Consider the following 27,109-nt stretch of genomic DNA (forward strand, 5'->3'; position numbering starts at 1 on the left):
ATATTGCTAAAAGCAAATACATGCCATTCTAGTGAAAAATTAGCCAAAATCTGTCGATACTGGCCTGCCATCTTGGAATTTGGCCGCCATATTAAATTTTTGCGTGGCCAGCGCCCTTTTCTGATAGAGGGAACTTTAAAGAGCACTTGTGCAAAATTTCATGCTTGTTTCACTATCTGAACGATTCTTATGAAATATGCAATTATCTGCTGCACTAATATGTAAACTTGTCTTCACTGTGGGTGGAGCCTGATGACGTCATAGGTTGTCATTATTGTGTTCAAAACCCTTACCAGCGGTTTTGGTGGCTCTGACATAGGAAATGCACTTTTACTCTGATAAGTACCAGAACTATTGAACTTAGGTACTAAATAATACTTGCAAAAATTAGGTAGGGTTATAAAATATACACTTGCCAACTTTCACCTTTATCCGATGCTTTGATAAAAAGATATTGCCGAAAAACCGTGTTTCATCGGCTCTGGATCCCTTAGCAGATTGACTTATGAATGAGGAATTTGCTAGTCCTATACCTAAATCGAGCCATAATTTTACATTTGTAGGGCCTAGATCATTCACCATGCCAGAAACAATATACCCTGCTGCTTCAACCCTCCCTATGATATGAAACAAAATATCTTTAGTAATATCCAGTTAAAATCATAGTATAGTAATTGCTTCCATGGCTTAATTAACTCCCGAATCTTGACACACAGGACGCATTGGGTATTTGGGGAACGTGGGCACTCATGTTGAGCTCTCTCTCTCTCTCTCTCTCTGATATTGGACGCTGCTTTCAACTGCTTCCTCCGAGGCATGATGCAAAACCTCCCTGACATTATTTGTTGGTGTCGTCATCCTCCAGACAACGTTTTAAGCTTCTGTTACTTGAAGGTGAATGACTGGTGGCTGTTTTGTTGCCATGCCTGGACAATGAAGCTCCTGCGTTAATCTGATCTTGTAAGTGTCCAGAATTGGGGAACTTATTAAGGCAATCAAGAACACGAGATGGATCACAGTTTTTGGTGGACTTACTAGGCGTACAAGGCAAATTTTATCTCTATAGGAAACACTCAGTGTGATACATTCGACTGGTTCCGATGGAGGATGGATGGATTTAGATTTATCCAGCCTTGTGCTGGCATGGACTCTTGCTTTCCAACGGCCCTTAACTGATGATTGAGATTCTGCTGAAAAAGGGATTGTAAGGACTGGGGTATGAGCGATATACTGGCTGGGTGTTAACTGGTTTATTGGTTGTTCCTTACTGAGATAAATGTACAGAATCTTCGAAGATGTTATTGACGCGTGCAAGCGGTAATGTAGCGTCTACACACAGACAGGTAAAACAGAGATAAAAGGTTCAGACATTTGTGTTTGTCGGTAGACAAACAGATGGCGATATCAAGAGACATGATTAACATATGGTGATGAAACATACATCAGTGGAAAGGCCAGGAAATTCTACATATGGCCAATTGCATGAGATTCAAGACAGATTAATGGATACAATGCAATAGCATAATAAATGTGAAATGGAGAGACCTTTGGCGTCTTCACAAACAGAAACATACACACAGTTTGATACAGAAGATTCGTTGGAACATTATGAGTACATGATTAGAATGCTTGCATGGCAGTGCAAGTAGTGGTGATTGTAAATACATTAAGACAACAATGCTTAGGGAGAACAGACAGAAATATTGTATGGTTGAAATAGCGTTCCTGTAGAGAAAGCGGCGTCGGGGCGACGGGCTCTTACAATGTTCCTCCCACAAGCGAGGCATCGATGCGGAAATTGTCTTGGCGACAATTGTAGTTGGCTCGAAGGGCATGGGCTAGGGGCGGGTAGGAGGCTGAAGGGCGGCACCGGCCAGCAGGAGCTCGAGGAGGACGGGAGCTGGTTGAAGGGTGACGTCGGATGATCCTTCGGTGGCCGGCTCGAGGGCCGAAGGATGACGGCGGCTGATCCTTGGTAGCCAGCTCGAGAGGGGCGGCAGCAGGCTGAAGGATGACGTGTCTGGTCCTTCGTTGGTCAGCTTGTCCAGTACGAGTGCGGGGGCGGCTTCAGGTTTCCTGGAGGAGGCATCCAGGGCTCCGGTGGTGGAGTGGGTCATCTCGGAGGGTCGGACTAATACTGAGAACTCAGGAACGGCGGGAAACAGCGAGGCGGCGAAGGGTCTATCGGCGCGTGGGTCGTCATCTTGGGTCGGCCGGGTCCTTAGGGTCACCAGTGTAAGGACTGGGGAATGAGCGACATACTGGCTGGGTGTTAACTGGTTGTTCCTTACTGAGATAAATGTACAGAATCTTCGAAGATGTTATTGACGCGTGCGAGCGGTAATGTAGCGTCTATACACAGACAGGTAAAACAGAGATAAAAGGTTCAGACATCTGTGTTTGTCGGTCTGTAGACAAACAGATGGCGATATCAAGAGACATGATTAACATACGGTGATGAAACATACATCAGTGGAAAGGCCAGGAAATTCTACATATGGCCAATTGCATGAGATTCAAGACAGATTAATGGATACAATGCAATAGCATAATAAATGTGAAATGGAGAGACCTTTGGCGTCTTCACAAACAGAAACATACACACAGTTTGATACAGAAGATTCGTTGGAACATTATGAGTACATGATTAGAATGCTTGCATGGCAATGCAAGTAGTGGTGATTGTAAATACATTAAGACAACAATGCTTAGGGAGAACAGACAGAAATATTGTATGGTTGAAATAGCGTTCCTGTAGAGAAAGAAAACGAGACGCTCCTGTTTTGTCCTGTCGACTCCGATGATGACGATCGACGAACACACGAACACGTGTTTGGAAGAGACACTCACTCAGGTAGGGCTGGGCAAGAATCGCTAATTTTGGACTCGACAAAATCGACTCTTGGAGAGGGTGGACTCACAAGAATCGATTCTGGAGTCGACTCCCGAGTCCCTTCCCACCGTAGTGGTGAGAGACTCGATGCTGTCAATGAAATTGACTCCCTGGGTGCAGCTGTACCTGAGACAAACAGGTCTTGGAGGAAATGCTCTCCGGGTGATGACAATAAAGCACTCACTTGCCCTCGGGCGTTTCCTAAGCTGCTTAGGAGAGACATGGGCCTTCATTCCAAGATAATTACATACAGATGTTCTCTGTCCAACCAACAAGACAAAGTCAATTCAAAATCGAGTGGTAGTAGTAGTAGGGACTAAAGTAGTACCAATCTAAGGTGAGGGTTTAGGCGTGTCTAAAACCGAAAACACACGTTGCCATATCTTTAAGTTCTTTGTAGAGGTGGCCAAAGTCAAAGCTCTGTATTCCTTACTAATCCCCCAAGGAAACATTACCCTAAGGTCAAAACCTATGTCCAGTACAGATTATCCTCCTTTCAGACTCAGGTGAGGGGAATGCCCACTCCAATTGTCTTAGAAGGGTTCGCTGGTATAAGTTTATTTTCCTTTATTCAGATAAATATTTATCATATGGTGTGTATTGGTATTAAAAATTCAGAGTTATGAAACAGTTCTTTTTATTCTTAACTTATTTATCAACAATCTACAAAAGAGACAAAACTAAAGGGAAATCACGGATATGGTAAATTTCATACATTAAACATTTCTTTATTTTCAGAAGCATTCAAGTAATAAATACAGTATATCTAATAAATAAGAATGATAATGATTCACTTTATTTCAGTTTGTGATCATATACATGTACAATGGTTTACAATGAGAACAATACAGAACAGCGTATAAAGACGAGAGAGATTTTAAGAGGACTCCTCATCGGAAGACTCCTCATCTGAAGAGTCAAGACTTATAATAAATGAGTCAATATATTTGTCTATCAAAATATCTTTTGCTGCATCTTCCACTTGCAATTGCTCGGCGTGTCTTACGGCCTTCTCCCAATTTTCAGGTGTCACAGTATCCAGAGCTTCTTTAGTAAGTTCCGATAGATTTGTCATCTTAAAATTGTTTCGTTTTCGCTATGAAACTTTTCACTTGGCCCCAAATTAGTTCTATCAGGTTGTATTGGCAATGGTAGGGAGGAAGCCGAATAATTTCATGCCCATTTTCTGCTGCAATTTTATCTACGACATACGTGGTTTTTATTTTAACAGAGTACTCCTTTACCATCTCTAAAAGTTGACTTTTCAACATTTTCTCTGTTGGTTTCGCACCTTTAGAGATGAGCCACTCTGTAATGACTGCCTTTTTGCTTGACATCGTTGGTACTTTTTCTACTTTCCTTGAATGATATGGAGCATTATCCATCACAATAACTGAAGCTGGAGGTATGTTCAGGAGCAACTGGCAACGAAACCATTCTTCAAATACTTCGTGGTTCATTTGACGGTGATAATCACCATCATTTTTGCAGTGAATGTAAGCTCAGCGTTTGGAATGAAACCACATGCAGAGCCTGCATGTAGAATTATAAGTCGGCCACCTTTTCCTGACGGCACTTTAATTCCAGAAGCATTCTCTGATTTATTATCTTTCCAGCATTTCCCCACAGTATAATTCTGGTTAACCCAAGTCTCATCTAGATAAATTACATTTCTTCGGTTCTCTTTGACGTTTTGCATTTTTTCTAGGAATCTTGTTCGCAAGCACTGCACGTCATATCGTTCCATCAAAAATTTTCTACCATCGAGTTTTGCGTACTGGAAACCAATTTCTTTCACTATTTTTCTTAAAGATTCTCTACCACCTTTGAATCCTGTTCTTTCCCTCATTTCAGACAACACTTTGTTAATGGTTGGAATTTCTTTCCTCTCGTAAAATTGGAGAATTATCCGACGAAGCAAACATTTGTCGAAGTCATCCAAACCAGTCACAGTTTTGATCTTTTCCTCTTCTTTATCTCGTAAACTGGGTTGCAAATAATTCTTGCGACTCTCGTGCTTCTTTACATATTCGTTCAACAGTAGCTTTACTGACGTTTGTTGCCTCAGCTGTACGAAGAGTTGCATTCGCAACATTAGTAATGGGTCCTCTGTTTTGTTTCTCCATTGTGAAGTACCTTGACACATTATGAATAATTTTCCTTGCTTGTCCTTGAATGACTCCCAGTGAGAAACTCTGACCATCCATGACGACTGCAAAAGGCTGTATTGTCCTATAATGACAACTGTAGCTCATTATATACCCGTGCGCCTGGCCCGAGACACGAGGTCAGAGAAGTGCATACGAAAAAGCCACATTTCTTCACTTTATAAGGTTAATGTTAATGACTGGTTTAACACAATTGTCATCATCCTCTGTGTACAAAAGTCACGATTCAATCATTCTTGGAGCAAATTTATTACTTTCAGTTACTAAACTACTCCCTTTACCTCATTAAAAATGTTAATAGATTGATGTTTGGCAATGCCAGATCGATGTTTGGCAATGCCAGATCAGTTTCAATCCTAACCACGGTATTTGATTTATTTTTCATCTTATCCCCGAATATTTTTCTCCATATTCAGTTGACTGTTGTCTTGGAACAATATACACAAGAAAAAAAATAACGTCAAAGATGGAAAAAACATTTTCATACTAAAATTTCTCTATTTACAGAAAAGTTCAGTCAACAAACATCTTTTAACCATTTAATCACATACACACATACACACACACACACACACACACACACACACACACGTGTTTGACCTTCAACTATGTTTGCATCCGCTAATTCTCACCTTCACCATAAAGGACCCAGCTTATAAGATTTGACCATTCTTAAGAGATTAACGAAGGGTTATTGTTTCTTAACTGACAGATACAGATGTCAATACTTGACCTGAGAATCGAGATTGTAGATGTGGCAACATGTATGCCACGTTTCGTAAATATGATATTGAAAAACTGTTTAAAATATTGATCAATAACAACTTCATACATAAAAATCATGTTTAGTAAATATTTCAGAGTAATTCCACTCAGTTTTGTTATATAACAACGACCTATATTCCATGAAATTTTTCTTAGAATGGAAGTTTGGCAACGCACGTAAATGTCTCTCGTCCCCACAAAACCCTCACCTTAGATTGGTACTACTAGTAGTACCAATCTATGGTGAGGGTTTAGGCGTGTCTAAAAACGAAAACGCACGTTGCCATATCTTCAAGTTCTTTGTGGAGGCGGCCAAAGTCAAAGCTCTGGATTTCTTACTAATCCCCAAGGGAATCTTTACCCTAAAGTCAAAACCTACGTCCTGTACAGATTATCCTCCTTTCAGAGTCTGGTGAGGTGGTGGGGGGGCGGGTGAATGCCCACTCCAATTGTCTTAGAAGGGTTCGCTGGTATAAGTTTATTTTTCCTTTATCCAGATATTTATCATATAGCGTGTATTGGCATTAAAACTTCAGAGTTATGAAACAGTTCCTTTTATTCTTCAATTAACTTATTTATTAACAAATTACAAAAGAGACAAAACTAGAGGGAAATCACGGATATGATAAACAAACTTCACACATTAATAATTTCTTGATTTTTAGAAACATTCAAGTAATAAATACAGTATATCTAATAAATAATAATGATGATGATACACTTTATTTAAGCTCGTGATCATATACATCTACAATGGTTTACAAAGAGAACAATACAGAACAGCGTAAAAAGACATAGCATATATATATATATATATATATATATATATATATATATATATATATATATATATATATATATATATATATATATATATATATATATATATAATACAAAATGTATTATGTGTATAAATATGGTAAATTTAAAGTGTTTATGTTATATATGTGTATATATATATATATATATATATATATATATATATATATATATATATATATATATATATATATATATATATATATATAGAGATAGAGAGAGAGAGAGAGAGAGAGAGAGAGAGAGAGAGAGAGAGAGAGAGAGAGAGAGTTTTTTAAGAGGACTCCTCATCAGAAGACCCCTCAGCGGAAGAGTCAAGACTTATAATGAAAGAGTCAATATATTTATCTTTTAAGAGGACTCCTCATCAGAAGACCCCTCAGCAGAAGAGTCAAGACTTATAATGAGAGTCAATATATATATCTATCAAAATATCTTTTGCTGCATCTTCCACTTGCAACTGCTCGGCATGTCTTCCGGCCTTCTGCCAATTTCCAGGTGTCACAGTATCCAGAGTTTCTTTAGTAAGTTCCGATAGATCTGTCATCTTAAAATTGTTTCGTTTCGCTAAGAAATTTTTCACTTGGCCCCAAATTAGTTCTCTCGGGTTGTATTGGCAGTGGTAGGGAGGAAGCCGAATAATTTCATGACCATTTTCTGCTGCAATTTTATCTACGACATAATGTCTTTTGTTTTAACGGAGTACTCCTTTACCGTCTCTAAAAATTGACTTTTCAACATTTTCTCCGTTGGTTTCGCACCTTTAGAGATGAGCTATTCTGTAATTACTGCCTTTTTGCTTGACATCGTTGGTAATCTATCTACTTTCCTTGAATGATAGGGAGCATTATCCATCACAATAACTGAAGCTGGTGGTATGTTCGGGAGCAACTGGCAACGAAACCATTCTCCAAACACTTCGTGATTCATTTAACGGTGATAATCACCATCATTTTTTGCAGTGAATTTAAGCTCAGCGTTTGGAATGAATCCTTCTGCAGAGCCTGCATGCAGAATTATAAGTCGGCCACCTTTTCCTGACGGCACTTTAATTCCAGTAGCATTCTCGGATTTATTATCTTTCCAGCATTTTCCTACCGTGTAATTTTGATTAACCCAAGTCTCATCCAGATAAATTACATTTCGTCCGTTCTCTCTGACTGTTTGCACTTTTTCTAGGAATCTTGTTCGCAAGCACTGCACGTCATATCGTTCCATCAAAAATGTCCTACCATCGAGGTTTTGCGTACCGGAAACCAATTTCTTTCGCAGTTTTCTTAAAGATTCTCCACCACCTTTGAATCCCGTCCTTTCCCTCATTTCAAACAACATTTTGTTAATGGTTGGAATTTCTTTCCTCTCGTAACATTTGAGAATCATCCGACTAAGCAAACATTTGTCAAAGTCATCCAAACCAGTCACAGGTTTTGATCTTTTCCTCTTCTTTATCTCGAAAACTGGGTCACCAAATAATTCTTGCGACTCTCGTGCTTCTTTACATATTCGTTCAAGTGTAGCTTTACTGACTTTTGTTGCCTCAGCTGTACGAAGAGTTGCATTTGCAACATTAGTCATGGGTCCTCTGTTCTGTTTCTCCATTGTGAAGTATCTTAACACATTATGAATAATGACTGGTTTAACACAATATTCACCGGGATCTGTGTACAACAATCAAGATTCAATCATTTTTGGAGCAAATGTATTCATTTCAGTTACTAAACTGCTCCCTTTACCTCATTAAAAATGTTAATAGACTGATGTTTGGCAACTCCAGACCAATTTCAATCCTAACCACCCACAGTATTTACATTTTTTTCATCTTATCACCCCAATATTTTTTTTTCATATTCAGTTGACTGTTGTCTTGAAACAAACTACACAAGAAAAAAATAACATCAAAGATGGAAAAAACAATTTCATATTCAAATTTCTCTATTTATAGAAAAGTTCAGCTAACCAACATCTTTTAAGCATTTAATCACACACACACACACACAGACGCGCGTCTTTGAGCGCCAACTATATTCACATTCGCTAATCCTCACCTTCACCATAAAGGAGCCCAGCTTATAAGGTCTGACCATTCTTAAGAGATTAACGAAGGGTTTATTGTTTCTTAACTGACAGATACAGATTTCAATACTTGACCTGAGAATCGAGATTATAGATGTGGCAGCATGTATGCCATGTTTCTCATATATGATATTGAAAAACTTTAAAATATTGATCATTAACAACTGTATACATAAAAACCATGTTTAGTAAATATTTCAGAGTAATTCCCTTCAGTTTTGTTATATAGCAACGACCTATATTCCATAAAATTTTCCTTAGGATGGAAGTTTGGCAACGCACGTAAATGACTTTCGTCCCAACAAAACCCTCACCATAGATTGGTACTACTATAATCCCCAAGGGAAACATTACCTAAGGTCAAAACCTATGTCCAGTACAGATTATCCTCCTTTCAGACTCAGGTGAGGGGAATGCCCACTCAATTGTCTTAGAAGGGTTCGCTGGTATAAGTTTATTTTTCCTTTATTCAGATAAATATTTATCATATGGTGTGTATTGGTATTAAAAATTCAGAGTTATGAAACAGTTCTTTTTATTCTTAACTTATTTATCAACAATCTACAAAGAGACAAAACTAAAGGGAAATCACGGATATGGTAAATTTCATACATTAAACATTTCTTTATTTTCAGAAGCATTCAAGTAATAAATACAGTATATCTAATAAATAAGAATGATAATGATTCACTTTATTTCAGTTTGTGATCATATACATGTACAATGGTTTACAATGAGAACAATACAGAACAGCGTATAAAGACGAGAGAGATTTTAAGAGGACTCCTCATCGGAAGACTCCTCATCTGAAGAGTCAAGACTTATAATAAATGAGTCAATATATTTGTCTATCAAAATATCTTTTGCTGCATCTTCCACTTGCAATTGCTCGGCGTGTCTTACGGCCTTCTCCCAATTTTCAGGTGTCACAGTATCCAGAGCTTCTTTAGTAAGTTCCGATAGATTTGTCATCTTAAAATTGTTTCGTTTCTATGAAACTTTTCACTTGGCCCCAAATTAGTTCTATCGGGTTGTATTGGCAATGGTAGGGGAGGAAGCCGAATAATTTCATGCCCATTTTCTGCTGCAATTTTATCTACGACATACGTGGTTTTTATTTTAACAGAGTACTCCTTTACCATCTCTAAAAGTTGACTTTTCAACATTTTCTCTGTTGGTTTCGCACCTTTAGAGATGAGCCACTCTGTAATGACTGCCTTTTTGCTTGACATCGTTGGTACTTTTTCTACTTTCCTTGAATGATATGGAGCATTATCCATCACAATAACTGAAGCTGGAGGTATGTTCGGGAGCAACTGGCAACGAAACCATTCTTCAAATACTTCGTGGTTCATTTGACGGTGATAATCACCATCATTTTTGCAGTGAATGTAAGCTCAGCGTTTGGAATGAAACCACATGCAGAGCCTGCATGTAGAATTATAAGTCGGCCACCTTTTCCTGACGGCACTTTAATTCCAGAAGCATTCTCTGATTTATTATCTTTCCAGCATTTCCCCACAGTATAATTCTGGTTAACCCAAGTCTCATCTAGATAAATTACATTTCTTCGGTTCTCTTTGACGTTTTGCATTTTTTCTAGGAATCTTGTTCGCAAGCACTGCACGTCATATCGTTCCATCAAAAATTTTCTACCATCGAGTTTTGCGTACTGGAAACCAATTTCTTTCACTATTTTTCTTAAAGATTCTCTACCACCTTTGAATCCTGTTCTTTCCTCATTTCAGACAACACTTTGTTAATGGTTGGAATTTCTTTCCTCTCGTAAAATTGGAGAATTATCCGACGAAGCAAACATTTGTCGAAGTCATCCAAACCAGTCACAGGTTTTGATCTTTTCCTCTTCTTTATCTCGTAAACTGGGTTACAAATAATTCTTGCGACTCTCGTGCTTCTTTACATATTCGTTCAACAGTAGCTTTACTGACGTTTGTTGCCTCAGCTGTACGAAGAGTTGCATTCGCAACATTAGTAATGGGTCCTCTGTTTTGTTTCTCCATTGTGAAGTACCTTGACACATTATGAATAATTTTCCTTGCTTGTCCTTGAATGACTCCCAGTGAGAAACTCTGACCATCCATGACGACTGCAAAAGGCTGTATTGTCCTATAATGACAACTGTAGCTCATTATATACCCGTGCGCCTGGCCCGAGACACGAGGTCAGAGAAGTGCATACGAAAGCCACATTTCTTCACTTTATAAGGTTAATGTTAATGACTGGTTTAACACAATTGTCATCGGGCTCTGTGTACAAAAGTCACGATTCAATCATTCTTGGAGCAAATTTATTACTTTCAGTTACTAAACTACTCCCTTTACCTCATTAAAAATGTTAATAGATTGATGTTTGGCAATGCCAGATCGATGTTTGGCAATGCCAGATCAGTTTCAATCCTAACCACGGTATTTGATTTATTTTTTCATCTTATCCCCGAATATTTTTTCTCCATATTCAGTTGACTGTTGTCTTGGAACAATATACACAAGAAAAAAATAACGTCAAAGATGGAAAAACATTTTCATACTAAAATTTCTCTATTTACAGAAAAGTTCAGTCAACAAACATCTTTTAACCATTTAATCACATACACACACACACACACACACACACACACACACACACACGTGTTTGACCTTCAACTATGTTTGCATCCGCTAATTCTCACCTTCACCATAAAGGACCCAGCTTATAAGATTTGACCATTCTTAAGAGATTAACGAAGGGTTATTGTTTCTTAACTGACAGATACAGATGTCAATACTTGACCTGAGAATCGAGATTGTAGATGTGGCAACATGTATGCCACGTTTCGTAAATATGATATTGAAAAACTGTTTAAAATATTGATCAATAACAACTTCATACATAAAAATCATGTTTAGTAAATATTTCAGAGTAATTCCACTCAGTTTTGTTATATAACAACGACCTATATTCCATGAAATTTTTCTTAGAATGGAAGTTTGGCAACGCACGTAAATGTCTCTCGTCCCCACAAAACCCTCACCTTAGATTGGTACTACTATAGTTAGTTATATTATTAACTAAAGTATTGAAATATTAGTACAAATTTGTCCACAAAGAGACATAATACAAAATATACAAACATTAATCTCTTTTGTTCTTGCAAGTACATGGCCTACACAGAAAAAATATTGTAACAAGAAAATCTACAATATCAAGTACAAATAACATAACCCTAAGATTATAAAATAAACGAAAAAGAAACTTACTATAGAAAAAACGTGCAACATTAGAAATGCTTTAGTATATACAATACACTGAACTTTACACTTACATTAGAATGAGGCGATTCAGGCGATTCAAATTTCCAATTTTCCAGCACCGACGACGAGATCTTCCTATAATACACACTGAATGGGTGAATGTCATTGACTGAAGTGATTCCGATTCGATTCTCTGATCTGACCCCTGAGCAGGGTTGCCAAAAACTTTGATAGCCAAACCGCGGTACAAAGCCTCAAAAACCGCGGCAATTGCCTGAAAAGTAGCCCAATTTTTAAACCAACATGAAATAGTGATTGGATAGCAAATTATGAGTTGATAATATGCTTTGGTAATGAAGAAGGAAGTGAAATCAATCAACCAGGCTCTTTTGTTCAATTATTTAATGAAATACGAACAATTCCATTTCATATACTACATGAAGGTACAAAAATAAAATTACTAATTTTTCCATGCTTGGGAATATTTAAAAAATGTCATTACAGCAAACACATAGAATTATTGCATCAAAATAAAATACAATTCTTTACTCACGGTTAATAATGAAAGGACCTTAACAAAAATAGAATATTTTTTCATAAACTGCATTTAAGTAGAGAAAAGATAAACTATTATCTTTTTCACAATTTCAAAACTGTAAAAAAAGGTTTAATATCAGAATAGAAAAGAACATTTTTTTTATAGTTAATGAAAGGAAAAATGAAATTCTTTGATATACGTAAGGCAAATCTTTATTCACAATGGTCATAAAATGAGCTTGACTGTACAGCTTGGAGGATTTTGTCACTTGGAAGAACATTTGGACATCTGCATTTTTTAACTTCCTCTCCTTCATGGCAACGCATAGCACTGCGTATATACAGTATTGCTGATAAGAGGTCTTGTCCCATCCTGTTGCGCAGGTCCGTTTTGATTAAGTTTACCTGGCTGAAAACCCTTTCAACGTCTGCATTGCTAATTGGAAGGCATAAAATTTTCAAGGCAAAGTTCGCTAGCCTTTCAGAATGCCTTTTCCCAACTGAGTCTTCATACTCCATTATATTTCCCCAGAACTCGATAGGGTCCTTGCTCACTGCATCTCCCCAGTCTACTAGATTTACCTGGAGTGTGAAAATAAAAAAAATACGTATTAAAAAAAGTTAAGCATATTTACATTGTCCAATAAAACTATGTATATGTCAGAATATTAATAAGTTTGCATATATTTTCCTAATTAAAAGATTGATATATCCAAAAAGACAGTAGTCTTTTACCTGCTTCCACTCAATTTCCAAACTTGATAGGTCACCCTTGAACTGGGTATCAATGAATGGCAATTCTGTCACTTTCGGCTTGACTGCACTAGTTGCAATTTTAGGAGAAAGCAAAGTCATGCTTTTAAGCATGTTTAAATTATTTGGAAGGCGCTTAGCTACTTGCATACAAGCTTCTCTTAGAAAAGCTGTGCATCTCCTTCGTACTTCGATTTTTGCATTGGAATTTATCGGGGACTTATCTAACTGAATAAAAAAAAGTGCTCCCAAATCTGTCTCCATAGAAGGTAATAATATTGTTTCATCTTGAAAATTCAATTCAGTCAAATTTTCTGTACGCTGAATAACTGCTGGTTTAATGGTACGCTGTATTAGGTACCTAAAGAAATGTTCCAAATCTGAAAAAGCTTCAAGCAAGACACATTTTCGCCTTGAAATAGCTTGTTAACTCTATTAAATTCTCCCAAAATTGGCTTTAGAAATTCCAAATATAGTTTATTGACCGGATCAGCATACATCTGGTGCAACATTTCCGCTGTGTAACATTTTTCTTTTGACTTGGCTAACTGAAAGTGCAATTTCAGTTCGTCCCACTGGGATAGGATGCGCTCTACACATTGAAAAATGGACAGCCAACGTGTTCCTGAGGGTGCCATTATTTTCAGAGGGGATGTGCCATTATTGATTGCTTTGTATATGTCTTTATAAGCTGTCTGACGAGAACTGGAGAAACTAAACCAATTGTATGTTTGGTGAGCAAGAAAGTCCACGCTTCTAGGCATAGCCTCGACAGCCTTACTGCAAGCTAGTTGCAAGCTATGGCACACACACCTGTAAAAATACAAATAGGTTATATATATATATATATATATATATATATATATTGAGAGAGAGAGAGAGAGAGAGAGAGAGAGAGAGAGAGAGAGAGAGAGAGAGAGAGAGAGAGAGAGAGAGAGAACTGTTTTACTGAAGAGAAATCGACTCTAGTATGTTATCATAATTTATGTTTTGGGTTATATGTAGGCCTATATTTTTATTTCAAGTGAACTCTGTAAAGAAAACATTTATCATACCTTACACCGATGATTGAAGGATTTTTTTCTTGGAGTTTAGTTAGGACTGAATTGTTGGTGCCACATAACACGCTTGCACCGTCTGTCCCAAGTCCAAGGCATTGGCCAATATTTAATCCAACTTCACCCAAGAACTTGCATATTGCATCAGTTAAAGCCTGCAATTAGTATTATTCCATTTAATTTGTATGACTATTGCAGAACAGTGGCCTATTTTCATAGAATACTTTTTCAAATTACTTGAGAAATATATCTAAGGCTGTAAAGTTAGTAACACATGTACAGATGAACAAACAGATTCCACCGAATATGGTGGAAGTCAACAAAATACTGACATTAAGAAAAATATGAGCGTAGCTACAAGCCTACAACAGGCCTCATGAAAATGAACATGTATACAATAAATGTATATATAACCACAGTATTTCATATATAATCAAAATAACTTGTTAATTTTTTTTTGCTAGTAAACGAAAACGAGTGAAAATAAAGAAAATTACGAAGTTTACAATAATGAATTCTAAGAGTTGAATGTCTTACCTGAGCATTTGCTGACGTTTCTTCTAGCAATAACTAGCCCTAGGAATGTAGATATCATGCTTCTTTTTGCTTGACTATAATATCTAATAACTAAGCACAGTTGTTTATTGGTTGTTATATCGGTTGATTCATCGATAATCAAGGAGTAGGGGGTGCTTCCAATATCTGTGATTAGCTGATTTTTCATCTCTGGGCCCAATACATTCTTTATTAAATTACTACATTTTGTTCGGTGTAGCTGCAGGTCACGTAGTGTATTTTTACTACAGTTACAGCTTTTTCCACATTCTTTTATCACCTCCCCAATATGATCAATCGAATTTATTGAGGCATGGCAAGCAATGGTCACTGAAAGTTTCAAATCTGTAACTTTTTGGCTAATGTCAGCCTGCTTGGTTTGCTGAGTATTGACCAAAAACCTCGTAACATTACTTTCCCTTGCTTTTATATATGACTTATGAGTGGCAGTATTCGCATGTTTCATTAAATCGGAATGGTGCGCTCTTATGACAGCATTACAAAAACGACATCGTGCTTTTGTTTCATCCCCAGGAACCCTTTTCACCCAATCTCTCAAGGGTTCCTCACTCTCCCATTTAGGATTATAATGTTTCTTATAAACACTCCAATTACACTTTTTTGGCATTGTAAGCAACCAACCTTATCACCGAGTGGGAAAACCGAATCTGACTAGTTTGTGGAGTCAAAGAAGCAGAGGCTGCAGAGCTGGGTCACAGTTCACTACCGAATTCTGAGTTTTCTGACTGATTTAATCGGGCAATCAGGCAGCTAGTTTGTGGAGTCAAAGAAGCAGAGGCTGCAGAGCTGGGTCACAGTTCACTACCGAATTCTGACTGATTTAATAGGACAATCGGCAGGTATATATAGTGCGTTTCCTTTTCTAAAATTGCTCCCATGGGGCCAGCAGAATTGTCATATCTACGGGTATGTAAGGCCTTTTAAATGCTTCCCGCAGACATAATCCTTCTTGTCTAGACTAAACGGCGACAGTCTGTCTGATCAACCAACGGAAAAACCAGCAATATTTCATTATTATGCTTTATTACAGTATTGATTAAAATCCAAAATAGAAGTAGATTCAATCTACGTCTTTCCTTTAGAATAATTAATGATGAAATATCAAGTTCGTAAATGCCATTAAAACCAGGGTAAAATGGACAGACACCTACCAAAAATAGGACAGAAAAAGGACATGCGCATTTTTTATACATTTTAATATTTGTGTGTGCATTCTTCTTAGGTCACTCTACACTCTTCCCAAACTTGTTTTTTAATTAAGGAAAATCAATTGTTGTACGGTAAGAATAATTACTAGCACAGTGAAAGTAGCAAACTCGTCTGTAGCTTATTTGTACATGATTAAAACTCAATCACATAATTAATTACGAGTTTTAATATTGATGCTGAATTAATAAAATTTCCTTGGAGGAATCACTTTCAGTCTTCATCGCCACCAGCGAACTGCAAATGTGCAGAAACAGGCAACTGATAGATACACTAATATAGCTTCTCCAATTTCTCCAAATGCTACTTCCTTCCTCTTATACATTCTCTCTCTCTCTCTCTCTCTCTCGTTATAGATAATATATAGGCGACAAAGAACAGTGTTTTTCAATTCGTAATCCGAAAAATGTTGTGGAATGTGGAGAAGTAATGGACTGAAGGCAAATCCTATGCAGGATGGAACAGGAAAGTGATTAAAATACCTGGACATGGAAAACAAACCCTATAATCTTATAATTGTAGCCCCAGGGTTTGTCTCAAGATCTTTCGAAGGTCTATCACACACGTGTAAAGCTGTTTTGTAAAACTGGCAATGGGGAAACCAATTAAAACGGATTTAGTGATGCCGCGGTTTTGTTTCACCAAAGTAGCCCAATTTTAGGTATGTAGCGGCACCCTTTCATAGACCGCGGCAAGCAGTTCAAAAGTAGCCCAATTGGGCGGGTAAACCGCGGGTTTGGCAACACTGCCCCTGAGCGATGTGCGGTCAGTAAGCTGACCCAAGGTTGGTGATCTTGAATGAGTCATGATTGAATACTTGATCACGTGCGCTGAACAGCTGGCGAATAGGGAGCAGGGCGGAGTCGATTTTCCGTGGATGGGAGTCGACTCTGGGCATGGTCTAAGAAAGAGAAGGTCTGTTCACGCGCAGGTAGGCGGTGCTACACCTACGTCACACAGCGGATAGGGTACAGTAAGACTCGAGAGGTATTGTTGATAAACCAAAAGATTTTAATTCTAATAATGGGATTTACTCAATATTGTCAAACTTTTATTAAGAAAAATGCAATAGTTTGTTTATAAAGGTAATGGAAGGGCAATAAAGATTTATTTCATTCATAGAATATTGAACTTTATTATGATATAACATCAAGAATATGATTAATAAACAACTTTACAGGTGAAAAGTAACATTCATGAGATAGCTTATCAATACACTTTTCTGAGAACCCTTAGTTCTATTAATTTATGTTATTAACTTTGACAATTTGCGTTTTTCACTTCGCATGTTTTTCATATTTTGGTTCAGGATACGCATTCTAAAAAAATTCTGCATCGCACAAAAATGTTACGACGTCCAGTGGTAGAACTACAAATTTCGTTATTTCATCTACTAAAGTCTTGACAGAATTTCTACCTGCCCTCAGGTTTTTCTCTCCATGATAAGTTCGGAACAGCTTCTCCATAACTTTTAATTTTTCAAAAAATTGCAAGTCGGTTGCATCAGCTTTTCTTTTCCCTGAAATGTAATTAATCCAGGTATTGTCACCAATCGAGTTCTCAGTGGTACTTAAAAACTGGTGTTGAGGAAATTTATGTGCAATGTATCCACCGACATAACGCAATCCCTCGTTCTCCATTGCTTTTTCAAAATCAATTGATTCATCAAAATTTGGTGTATCATCGTCAGTACTTGGTCTGTCCCTTTCGTTTACAAAGTCATCATCGTCTGAAACTGAGAACAGCATTGCAGACAAGCATAATTCCTCATCCAACGTTTTCTGGTCAAATGCTGACGAGGTTCCAGAACAATGAAATAATGTACCCTCAGATAAACTCGTATCACAATTTTCTTTTTTGTGTATTATACTTGCTACCAACTAAGGCCACGTCTCTGCCTAATATGTATGCCCTTATCCGATTTTTCACTTGAATTGGAGATGGATGTTCATAGCATGCTCCCATTTGTCTTACGCAAGCAAAGAAATGCTCTAGCACATCTTGGTTTAATCTGTAAGTCATTATATATGATATGCAACATTTTCTTTTAACATTTCATACAAATTTAGCAGTGACCTTGAAGACATAATCAGTCCTTTCTGAAATGGCAATAATCTATCATACCCACAAACTTTCATTGATTCAACAGTATTTATCATTTCCTTCAAAACAGAATTTTGTGTTTGCAACTGCACACCATAAGCATTCTGTGAGTGCTTTTATCGTTAGGAGCCTTAGAATTAAATAAATCGAACCAAGAATCAAACAACGCAATGAATTTGCTTGTGCTAGCCCAATCTTTGCTGCTAAGTAGCCCCTTTTCTCCAAAAAATTTAAAGATTTGGCAGTTGTTTCCGAGATTAACTGAACTGCTAATTTAACATTCATCCTCTTTGCTTTTGAAACATTAACATGATTTTCTGAAAGTTTATAGGCAGTTTTAAATCATTACAACTTCTTTTGATAATCTCACGCACACACTCACTATTAATATTTTTATCATTTACTTTAAATCCTTTATCAAGAAAAAATGATTCCTCGCAAGTTTGATCAGGTGCGGTGCATCTGCAAAAATATGTATTCGTCTGTCGGAATCAGCTGGATTCGTGAAAAACGGATGATCTGTGTCTGCACCTAAGGACTTGTGCAGCTTAACATTACTGGCTTCAGATCACTGACAATGGCAACAACGTGAAATCCTGTGGACTCTACACTCGTTATCAAACTAAATAAAATATTTTTGGTAATTTTCTGATCAAAATTATAGTAGATGATTTGTTTCAAGAACTTACTAACCCCTAATCATAACACACTGAACTTTACTTTTGGGTGAATAGAGAGTATCAGTTCCCTTGTCATAGGTCCACTCATAAGCAACACTCATTTCATCAAATGACATAACACACAAGCGATTCATTTCTGTCATTGTCTTTGCCTTATGGCGTAGAGGCATTAGCAACTGATGTTAATATTCCTGGTTCTACGTTGATCTTGGAAACCAGCGGTGCAATGTTGAAATAGATGGATAGGAAATTCCATTTTATTACGTAAATATCTATATGCTTTGGGGCTTAAGTATCGCAGGGCCAATGCACCACTAATATCATCTTCACACCAGTGCTTAACAGGAATCCCAGTTAAAAAGAAGCAAACTTGAGAGGGAGAAAAATACTTGCTTAAATTGCTTCTTGCAAGAGACGTAGCATTGAATTCTACTGTAGCTATTTTTTCTTGTAAGGAAGACCGTTCTATCTCCCACTCTTTTTTTTCTTTGAGAAGAGCATCCCTCTCTGATTTGACGTCTTGTAGCTCTTGCTGCAATTTGTCTATGGTGGCAACTCGTGGTTCTTCATGCGCATTTTCTTGCAGTTCATTGACAGTAGGTGAACACTCAATGTCATGAATAAATCTTTTCATACCTCTCTTCACAGCTCTGAACTCTCGGCTTGTAGATACATTATTTCCTGTAATATTTACAACTGATATTACTACAAAGGCAAAACAAAACAAGTTTTAACTGGTGACTTACGTTCAACTGAAAACAACTTATCTCATTACCAGTATGGTCAGGCCTAATCTTATAATTGGTAGCATCCGGTGAACAGGGCAAGGAACAATGGAAATATTGGCGAGGTATTATAAGAGGATTAACAAGGTCAACCATTTACCCTCCAAAGGAAACTTTGGTATTTTAATTCCTTACTTCAAAACAATACGAAAATCTGAACTTACCCTCTGAAGTAGGCAGATGTAGTGTTGGTATTGCATCACTGTTTAACCGTACAAGATGTCTTGGTATTGGGATTCCAAGTAATTCATATTTAAGGTTCCTTGCATAATCACTTGATTCAAAATGCAAGCTACAAATCCTCGAAGAATCCGCATTAAATTTGTCTTTTCTCTTGCACAGATGAATCCATTTCTTTCGGAGTTCATTTTTAGGAAATGTATGAAAAGTAAGATCAGTATTTCGATCTGAATTGGAGTTGCATCCATACAGTGCACAAATATTCGGCATAGTTTTGCAATGACAAAATACACGTAAATACACAATACAACGCTCCAATCACATTGACACTTCCTTTCTCCTACAGTTCCTTGACCTGACTAGCAGGTAAATAACCCATCCGTTCGCGCTGTGACGTCACGCGCGAAGTTGGTCGAATTTTTGGGCCAGTTGTGAACAGACCTTCTCTTTCTTAGACCATGACTCTGGGATCGCTAAGCTAGACTCGCCAAGATCGATTCCGGAGTCGATTTCTGCCCACCACTTCTGAGACAGCGTCGGGGCTCTTACAAGTTTGTAAGAGCCCCGACGCTGTCTCTTCCAAACACGTGTGTGTTCGTGTGTTCGTCGATGATGACGATTGACAAACACACGAACACACACGTGTTTGGAAGAGACAGCGTCAGGGCTCTTACAAGTTTGTAAGACCCCGACGCTGTCTCTTCCAAACACGTGTGTGTTCGTGTGTTCGTCGATCGTCATCATCGGAGTCGACAGGACATAACAGGAGCGTCTCGTTTTCTTTCTCTACAGGAACGCTATTTCAACCATACAATATTTCTGTCTGTTCTCCTAAGCATTGTTGTCTTAATGTATTTACAATCACCACTACTTGCATTGCCATGCAAGCATTCTAATCATGTACTCATAATGTTCCAACGAATCTTCTGTATCAAACTGTGTGTATGTTTCTGTTTGTGAAGACGCCAAAGGTCTCTCCATTTCACATTTATTATGCTATTGCATTGTATCCGTTAATCTGTCTTAAATCTCATGCAATTGGCCATATGTATTAGGACAACGATGCTTAGGAGAACAGACAGAAATATTGTATGGTTGAAATAACGTTCCTGTAGAGAAAGAAAACGAGACGCTCCTGTTTTGTCCTGTCGACTCCGATGATGACGATCGACGAACACACGAACACACACGTGTTTGGAAGAGACAGCGTCGGGGCTCTTACAGGATCATTAAAAGTTCATGTAAGTGCAGTGTCTGGTGTAGAGCATGCCTCCACTGGTGATACCATTCAGTCAAATTTAACCACAGGGCCAGAAATGAAAGGGTGTAGTGTGATAGAAAGTGTAATAGCAGCAAGTCCCAGTAAGTAGGAGAGGCTGGGAAGGAAGGGAAGAATTGTATGTTACAGAGAAAGGATAGGACTTAAATTTCTCCTAAGATAAAGTGTAAAGCTTAAGATGAAGGCATAGCGACAGCAGATTGTAGTTTTAGTCTTGAGAGGAGGAGACTAAAAAGGAAGGGAAGGATTTGAGGGAGAGAAAAAGAATAGTCATAGCTGACTTTATTTAGTGAGCAGGAGATTGGTGGTGGTGACTGGGAGATGATGCTGGTATTGTGTAATAAATGGAAGATGTTCTTTGCTTATACATGAGACAACCTTTCTCAATTAGAATACTAGCACTGACATGAATAATTAGATGGATGTGTTAGCAAATTTGAGAGACAAAACTGTATGGTAAGGTGTGAGTGGAACCATGGAACTGAAGTTCCGCCTCAGTGGAAAAGTCTCCAGGCAGTGTAACAGGTAATGATCCAGTGGCTGATCCACTACTTCTTCACAGTATGTGCATGCTCTGTTTTCTGGATTGATTAACTGCCAGGTGCACATATATCCTAACCGTAGCCGACTGATGATGACTGTGAGTCTTCTGGGTGTGTTCCTGGAAAGAGAAAATCTTTGTAATGTGGTGTTTTCTACTTACCATTTTGCAGACCTGTACCCTTGAAGAAGTAACTGATGAATTTCGCTGTGCACTTCATTTTGGCGGTACCTGAAAATTTTGTTTCATTTGTGCGAGGGACTGATTTAGGGCAATACTGATTGTATTGCATTGCAGAGTGCTTTTTGCAAGTTGATCTGCCTCTTCGTTTCCTTCAATTCCTATGTGACTGGGAATCCAATTCAAGTGTCACTTGCCTTCCATTACTCTGGTGAGCGAAGGCTGCGGATTTCACACTGGTTAGGATGTGGACATTTTCAGTTTGTGATTGATTCTTTATGCAAGAATTGCACACTTTGAATCTGTGTGGATTGCTGTGTTTTTTGTCTAATTTAGGAGTCTTCTAGTGCCTTTTGGATGCCAACTAGCTCCGTTTGCAGGGTGGAGGCATTGTTGAAAGTCTCCAGCTCACTTTTAGGGAGGAGAAGACTACTGCTGCAGCTGCAGGTGGTATATTTCAGTCCACTGAACCATCTGTGTAGTAAATGTTAGTAGCAGCTGTGTCATTTATGGCTGCTTGTGCAGCTTGTCTGAGTTGTGCCGGAGAGCAGTGTGCCTTGTTTGCTGGGAGAACAGTGTAATGGAAATTGAAGGGGATGGGAGCCCAAGGAGGGGGCTCAACATAGTTGTCACTGGGTCTTTCTCTCTTAGTTGCAGCAGCAACTTCTTGCATGTTGATCCTTCTCAGAGTGATGAGGAGGTTCCCCATATAATTCTTGGGAGGACTGAGTTCCTCATGCAAGTTTAGGATTCTAGTTATTTTGTTCCGCAGAGGGCAGTCCCTACTGTTTTTCAGGGTTTTGATTATGGTGAGGGCATTTCTTTGATCAACTCTGGAAGCGAGAGGTACAAGGTTGGTTTCTGCTCTGAGTAGGCAGAGTTTTGTCCACATTGGGGCACCTGGAATGATTCTCATTGCATTGTTTTGAATCACTTCAAGTGAGCAGACCTGAGGGTGTGTCATCTTTGTGAGTGCCGGCACCGCATATTCCACTACAGAGCAGGTGGTTTGAATGTAGAACATTCTGAGTAGATAGCTTGATGCACCTTGGCGAAATGGGTGATTCTTTTCATCACATTTAGGAGACTTTTGGTCTTCTGCTTCAAGTGCTGTATTTCATTTGCTGGTGAGAGTTTATGATTTATATTCACTAGCAGGTGCATGAAGTAAGTCATGCATTCTATGGGTTTTCCCATGGAGAGATAATTGGGTGGGTGGGTGTGCTTGATGGCCATAGCTTTAGTTTTGTCTCTGCTGATTTTGAGGCCAAGTTCTTTGCACTTACCTTCGATCAAGTATAGTGATTGCTTGGTTTTCTGCCGTTGAATTTCTCCTGGTTGCATGCTCTGTTTTCTGGATTGATTAACTGCCAGGTGCACATATATCCTAACCGTAGCCAACTGATGATGACTGTGAGTCTTCTGTGTGTGTTCCTGGAAAGAGAAAATCTTTGTAATGTGGTGTTTTCTACTTACCATTTTGCAGACCTGTACCCTTGAAGAAGTAACTGATGAATTTCGCTGTGCACTTCATTTTGGCGGTACCTGAAAATTTTGTTTCATTTCTGCGATGGACTGATTTAGGGCAATATTGATAGTATTGCATTGCAGAGTGCTTTTTGCAAGTTGATTTGCCTCTTCGTTTCCTTCAATTCCTATGTGACTGGGAATCCAATTCAAGTGTCAGGATGTGGACATTTTCAGTGTGTGATTGATTCTTTATGGCAAGAATTGCACACTTTGAATCTATGTGGATTGCTGTGTTTTCTGTCTGGTTTAGGGAGTCTTCTAGTGCCTTTTGGATGCCAACTAGCTCCGTTTGCAGGATGGAGGCATTGTTGAAAGTCTCCAGCCCGCTTTTAGGGAGGAGGAGACTACTGCTGCAGCTGCATCTGGTATATTTCAGTCCACTAAACCATCTGTGTAGTAAATGTTAGTAGCAGCTGTGTCATTTATGGCTGCTTGTGCAGCTTGTCTGAGTTGTGCCGGAGAGCAATGTGCCTTGTTTGCTGGGAGAAGAGTGAAATGGAAATTGAAGGGGATGGGAGCCCAAGGAGGGGGCTCGACATTGTCACTGGGTCTTTCTCTCTTAGTTGCAGCAGCAGCTTCTTTCATGTTGATCCTTCTCAGAGTGACGAGGAGGTTCCCCATATAATTCTTGGGAGGACTGAGTTCCTCATGCAAGTTTAGGATTCTAGTTATTTTGTTCCTCAGAGGGCAATCTATACTGCTTTTCAGGGTTTTGATTATGGTGAGGGCATTTCTTTGATCAACTCTGGAAGGAAGAGGGACAAGGTTGGTTTCTGCTCTGAGTCTTCTAGAGTTTTGTCCACATTGGGGCACCTGCAATGATTCTCATTGCATTGTTTTGAATCACTTCAAGTGAGCAGACCTGAGGGTGTGTCATCTTTGTGAGTGCCGGCACCACATATTCCACTACAGAGCAGGTGGTTTGAATGTAGAACATTCTGAGTAGATAGCTTAATGCACCTTCGCGAAGTGAAGTGATTCTTTTCATCACATTTAGGAGACTTTTGGTCTTCTGCTTCAAGTGCTGTATTTCATTTGCTGGCGAGAGTTTATGATTTATATTCACTACTAGGTGCATGAAGGAAGTCACCCATTGTATAGGTTTTCCCATGATGGAGAGATTATTGGGTGGGCGGGTATGCTTGATGGCCAAAGCTTTAGTTTTGTCTGTGCTGATTTTGAGGCCAAGTTCTTTGCACTTACCTTCGATCAAGTATAGTGATTGCTGGGTTTTCTGCCGTTGAATTTCTCCTGGTTGCATGCTCTGTTTTCTGGATTGATTAACTGCCAGGTGCACATATATCCTAACCGTAGCCAACTGATGATGACTGTGAGTCTTCTGGGTGTGTTCCTGGAAAGAGAAAATCTTTGTAATGTGGTGTTTTCTACTTACCATTTTGCAGACCTGTACCCTTGGAGAAGTAACTGATGAATTTCGCTGTGCACTTCATTTTGGCGGTGCCTGAAAATTTTGTTTCATTTGTGTGAGGACTGATTTAGGCAATACTGATTGTATTGCATTGCCGAGTGCTTTTTGCAAGTTGACCTGACTCTTCATTTCCTTCAATTCCTATGTGACTGGGAATCCAATTCAAGTGTCACTTGCCTTCCATTGCTCTGGTGAGCAAAGGCTGCAGCTTTCACACTGATTAGGATGTGGACATTTTCAGTGTGTGATTGATTCTTTATGGCAAGAATTGCACACTTTGAATCTGTGTGGATTGCTGTGTTTTCTGTCTTGTTTAGGGGTCTACTAGTGCCTTTTGGATGCCAACTAGCTCCGTTTGCAGGGTGGAGGCATTGTTGAAAGTCTCCAGATTGCTTTTAGCGAGGAGGAGACTACTGCTGCAGCTGCAGCTGGTATATTTCAGTCCACTGAACCATCTGTGTAGTAAATGTTAGTAGCAGCTGTGTCATTTATGGCTGCTTGTGCAGCTTGTCTGAGTTGTGCCGGAGAGCAGTGTGCCTTGTTTGCTGGGAGAAGAGTGAAATGGAAATTGAAGAGGATGGGAGCCCAAGGAGGGGGCTCGACAAAGTTGTCACTGGGTCTTTCTCTCTTAGTTGCAGCAGCAGCTTCTTGCATGTTGATCCTTCTCAGAGTGATGAGGAGGTTCCACATATAATTATTGGGAGGACTGAGTACCTCATGCAAGTTTAGGATTCTAGTTATTTTGTTCCTCAGAGGGCAATCCGTACTGCTTTTGAAGGTTTTGATTATGGTGAGGGCATTTCTTTGATCAACTCTGGAAGGAAGAGGACAAGGTTGGTTTCTGCTCTGAGTCTTCTAGAGTTTTGTCCACATTAGGCACCTGCAATGATTCTCATTGCATTGTTTTGAATCACTTCGAGTGAGCAGACCTGAGGTGTCATCTTTGTGAGTGCCGGCACCGCATATTCTACTACAGAGCAGGTGGTTTGAATGTAGAACATTCTGAGTAGATAGCTTGATACACTTTGGCGAAGTGAAGTGATTCTTTTAATCACATTTAGGACACTTTTGGTCTTCTGCTTCAAGTGCTGTATTTCATCTGCTGGCGAGAGTTTATGATTTATATTCACTACCAGGTGCATGAAGGAAGTCACCCATTGTATGGGTTTTCCCATGATGGAGAGATTATTGGGTGGGTGGGTGTGCTTGATGGCCATAGCTTTAGTTTTATCTGTGATGATTTTGAGGCCAAGTTCTTTGCACTTACCTTCGATCAAGTATAGTGATTGCTGGGTTTTCTGCAGTTGAATTTCTCCTGGTTGCATGCTCTGTTATCTGGATTGATTAACTGCCAGGCGCACATATATCCTAACCGTAGCCGACTGATGATGACCGTGAGTCTTCTGTGTGTGTTCCTGGAAAGAGAAAATCTTTGTAATGTGGTGTTTTCTACTTACCATTTTGCAGACCTGTACCCTTGAAGAAGTAACTGATGAATTTCGCTGTGCACTTCATTTTGGCGGTACCTGAAAATTTTGTTTCATTTGTGCGAGGGACTGATTTAGGGCATTACTGATTGTATTGCATTGCAGAGTGCTTTTTGCAAGTTGATCTGACTCTTCATTTCCTTCAATTCCTATGTGACTGGGAATCCAATTCAAGTGTCACTTGCCTTCCATTGCTCTGGTGAGCGAAGGCTGCGGCTTTCACACTGATTGGGATGTGGACATTTTCAGTGTGTGATTGATTCTTTTTGGCAAGAATTGCACACTTTGAATCTGTGTGGATTGCTGTTTTTTCTGTCTTGTTTAGGGAGTCTTCTAGTGCCTTTTGGATGCCAACTAGCTCCATTTGCAGGGTGGAGGCATTGTTGAAATTCTCCAGCTCGCTTGTAGGGAGGAGGAGACTACTGCTGCAGCTGCATCTGGTATATTTCAGCCCACTAAGCCATCTGTGTAGTAAATGTTAGTAGCAGCTGTGTCATTTATGGCTGCTTGTGCAGCTTGTCTGAGTTGTGGCGGAGAGCAGTGTGTCTTGTTTGCTGGGAGAAGAGTGAAATGGAAATTGAAGGGGATGGGAGCCCAAGGAGGGGGCTCGGCATAGTTGTCACTGGGTCTTTCTCTCTTAGTTGCAGCAGCAGCTTGTTGTATGTTGATCCTTCTCAGAGTGATGAGGAGGTTCCACATATAATTCTTGGGAGGACTGAGTTCCTCATGCAAGTTTAGGATTCTAGTTATTTTGTTCCTCAGAGGACAACCCTACTGTTTTTTCAGGGTTTTGATTATAGTGAGTGCATTTCTTTG

General features: G+C 38.9%; 2 protein-coding genes across 2 annotated transcripts; both read right to left on the reverse strand.

Moving 5' to 3' along the window:
• Positions 1 to 838: 838 nt before the first annotated feature.
• LOC136833061 (uncharacterized) lies at positions 839 to 4,353 on the reverse strand. The gene is made up of 2 exons (XM_067094708.1): positions 4,106 to 4,353; positions 839 to 1,034 (listed from the first exon to the last, which is right to left on the reverse strand). The coding sequence occupies exons 1-2, from the start codon at positions 4,351 to 4,353 to the stop codon at positions 839 to 841; spliced, it is 444 nt and encodes a 147-aa protein (XP_066950809.1).
• A 7,842-nt stretch (positions 4,354 to 12,195) lies between these two features.
• Positions 12,196 to 16,208, reverse strand: LOC136833062 (zinc finger protein 862-like). The gene is made up of 5 exons (XM_067094709.1): positions 14,855 to 16,208; positions 14,315 to 14,480; positions 13,643 to 14,072; positions 13,242 to 13,607; positions 12,196 to 13,088 (listed from the first exon to the last, which is right to left on the reverse strand). Exons 1-5 carry the CDS (start codon positions 15,498 to 15,500, stop codon positions 12,720 to 12,722), a joined length of 1,977 nt encoding a protein of 658 aa, XP_066950810.1. The 5' UTR covers positions 15,501 to 16,208; the 3' UTR covers positions 12,196 to 12,719.
• Between the last annotated feature and the right edge of the window lie 10,901 nt (positions 16,209 to 27,109).

The sequence above is a fragment of the Macrobrachium rosenbergii genome, chromosome 51, assembly GCF_040412425.1.
Source record: "Macrobrachium rosenbergii isolate ZJJX-2024 chromosome 51, ASM4041242v1, whole genome shotgun sequence".
Classification (NCBI taxonomy): domain Eukaryota; kingdom Metazoa; phylum Arthropoda; class Malacostraca; order Decapoda; family Palaemonidae; genus Macrobrachium; species Macrobrachium rosenbergii.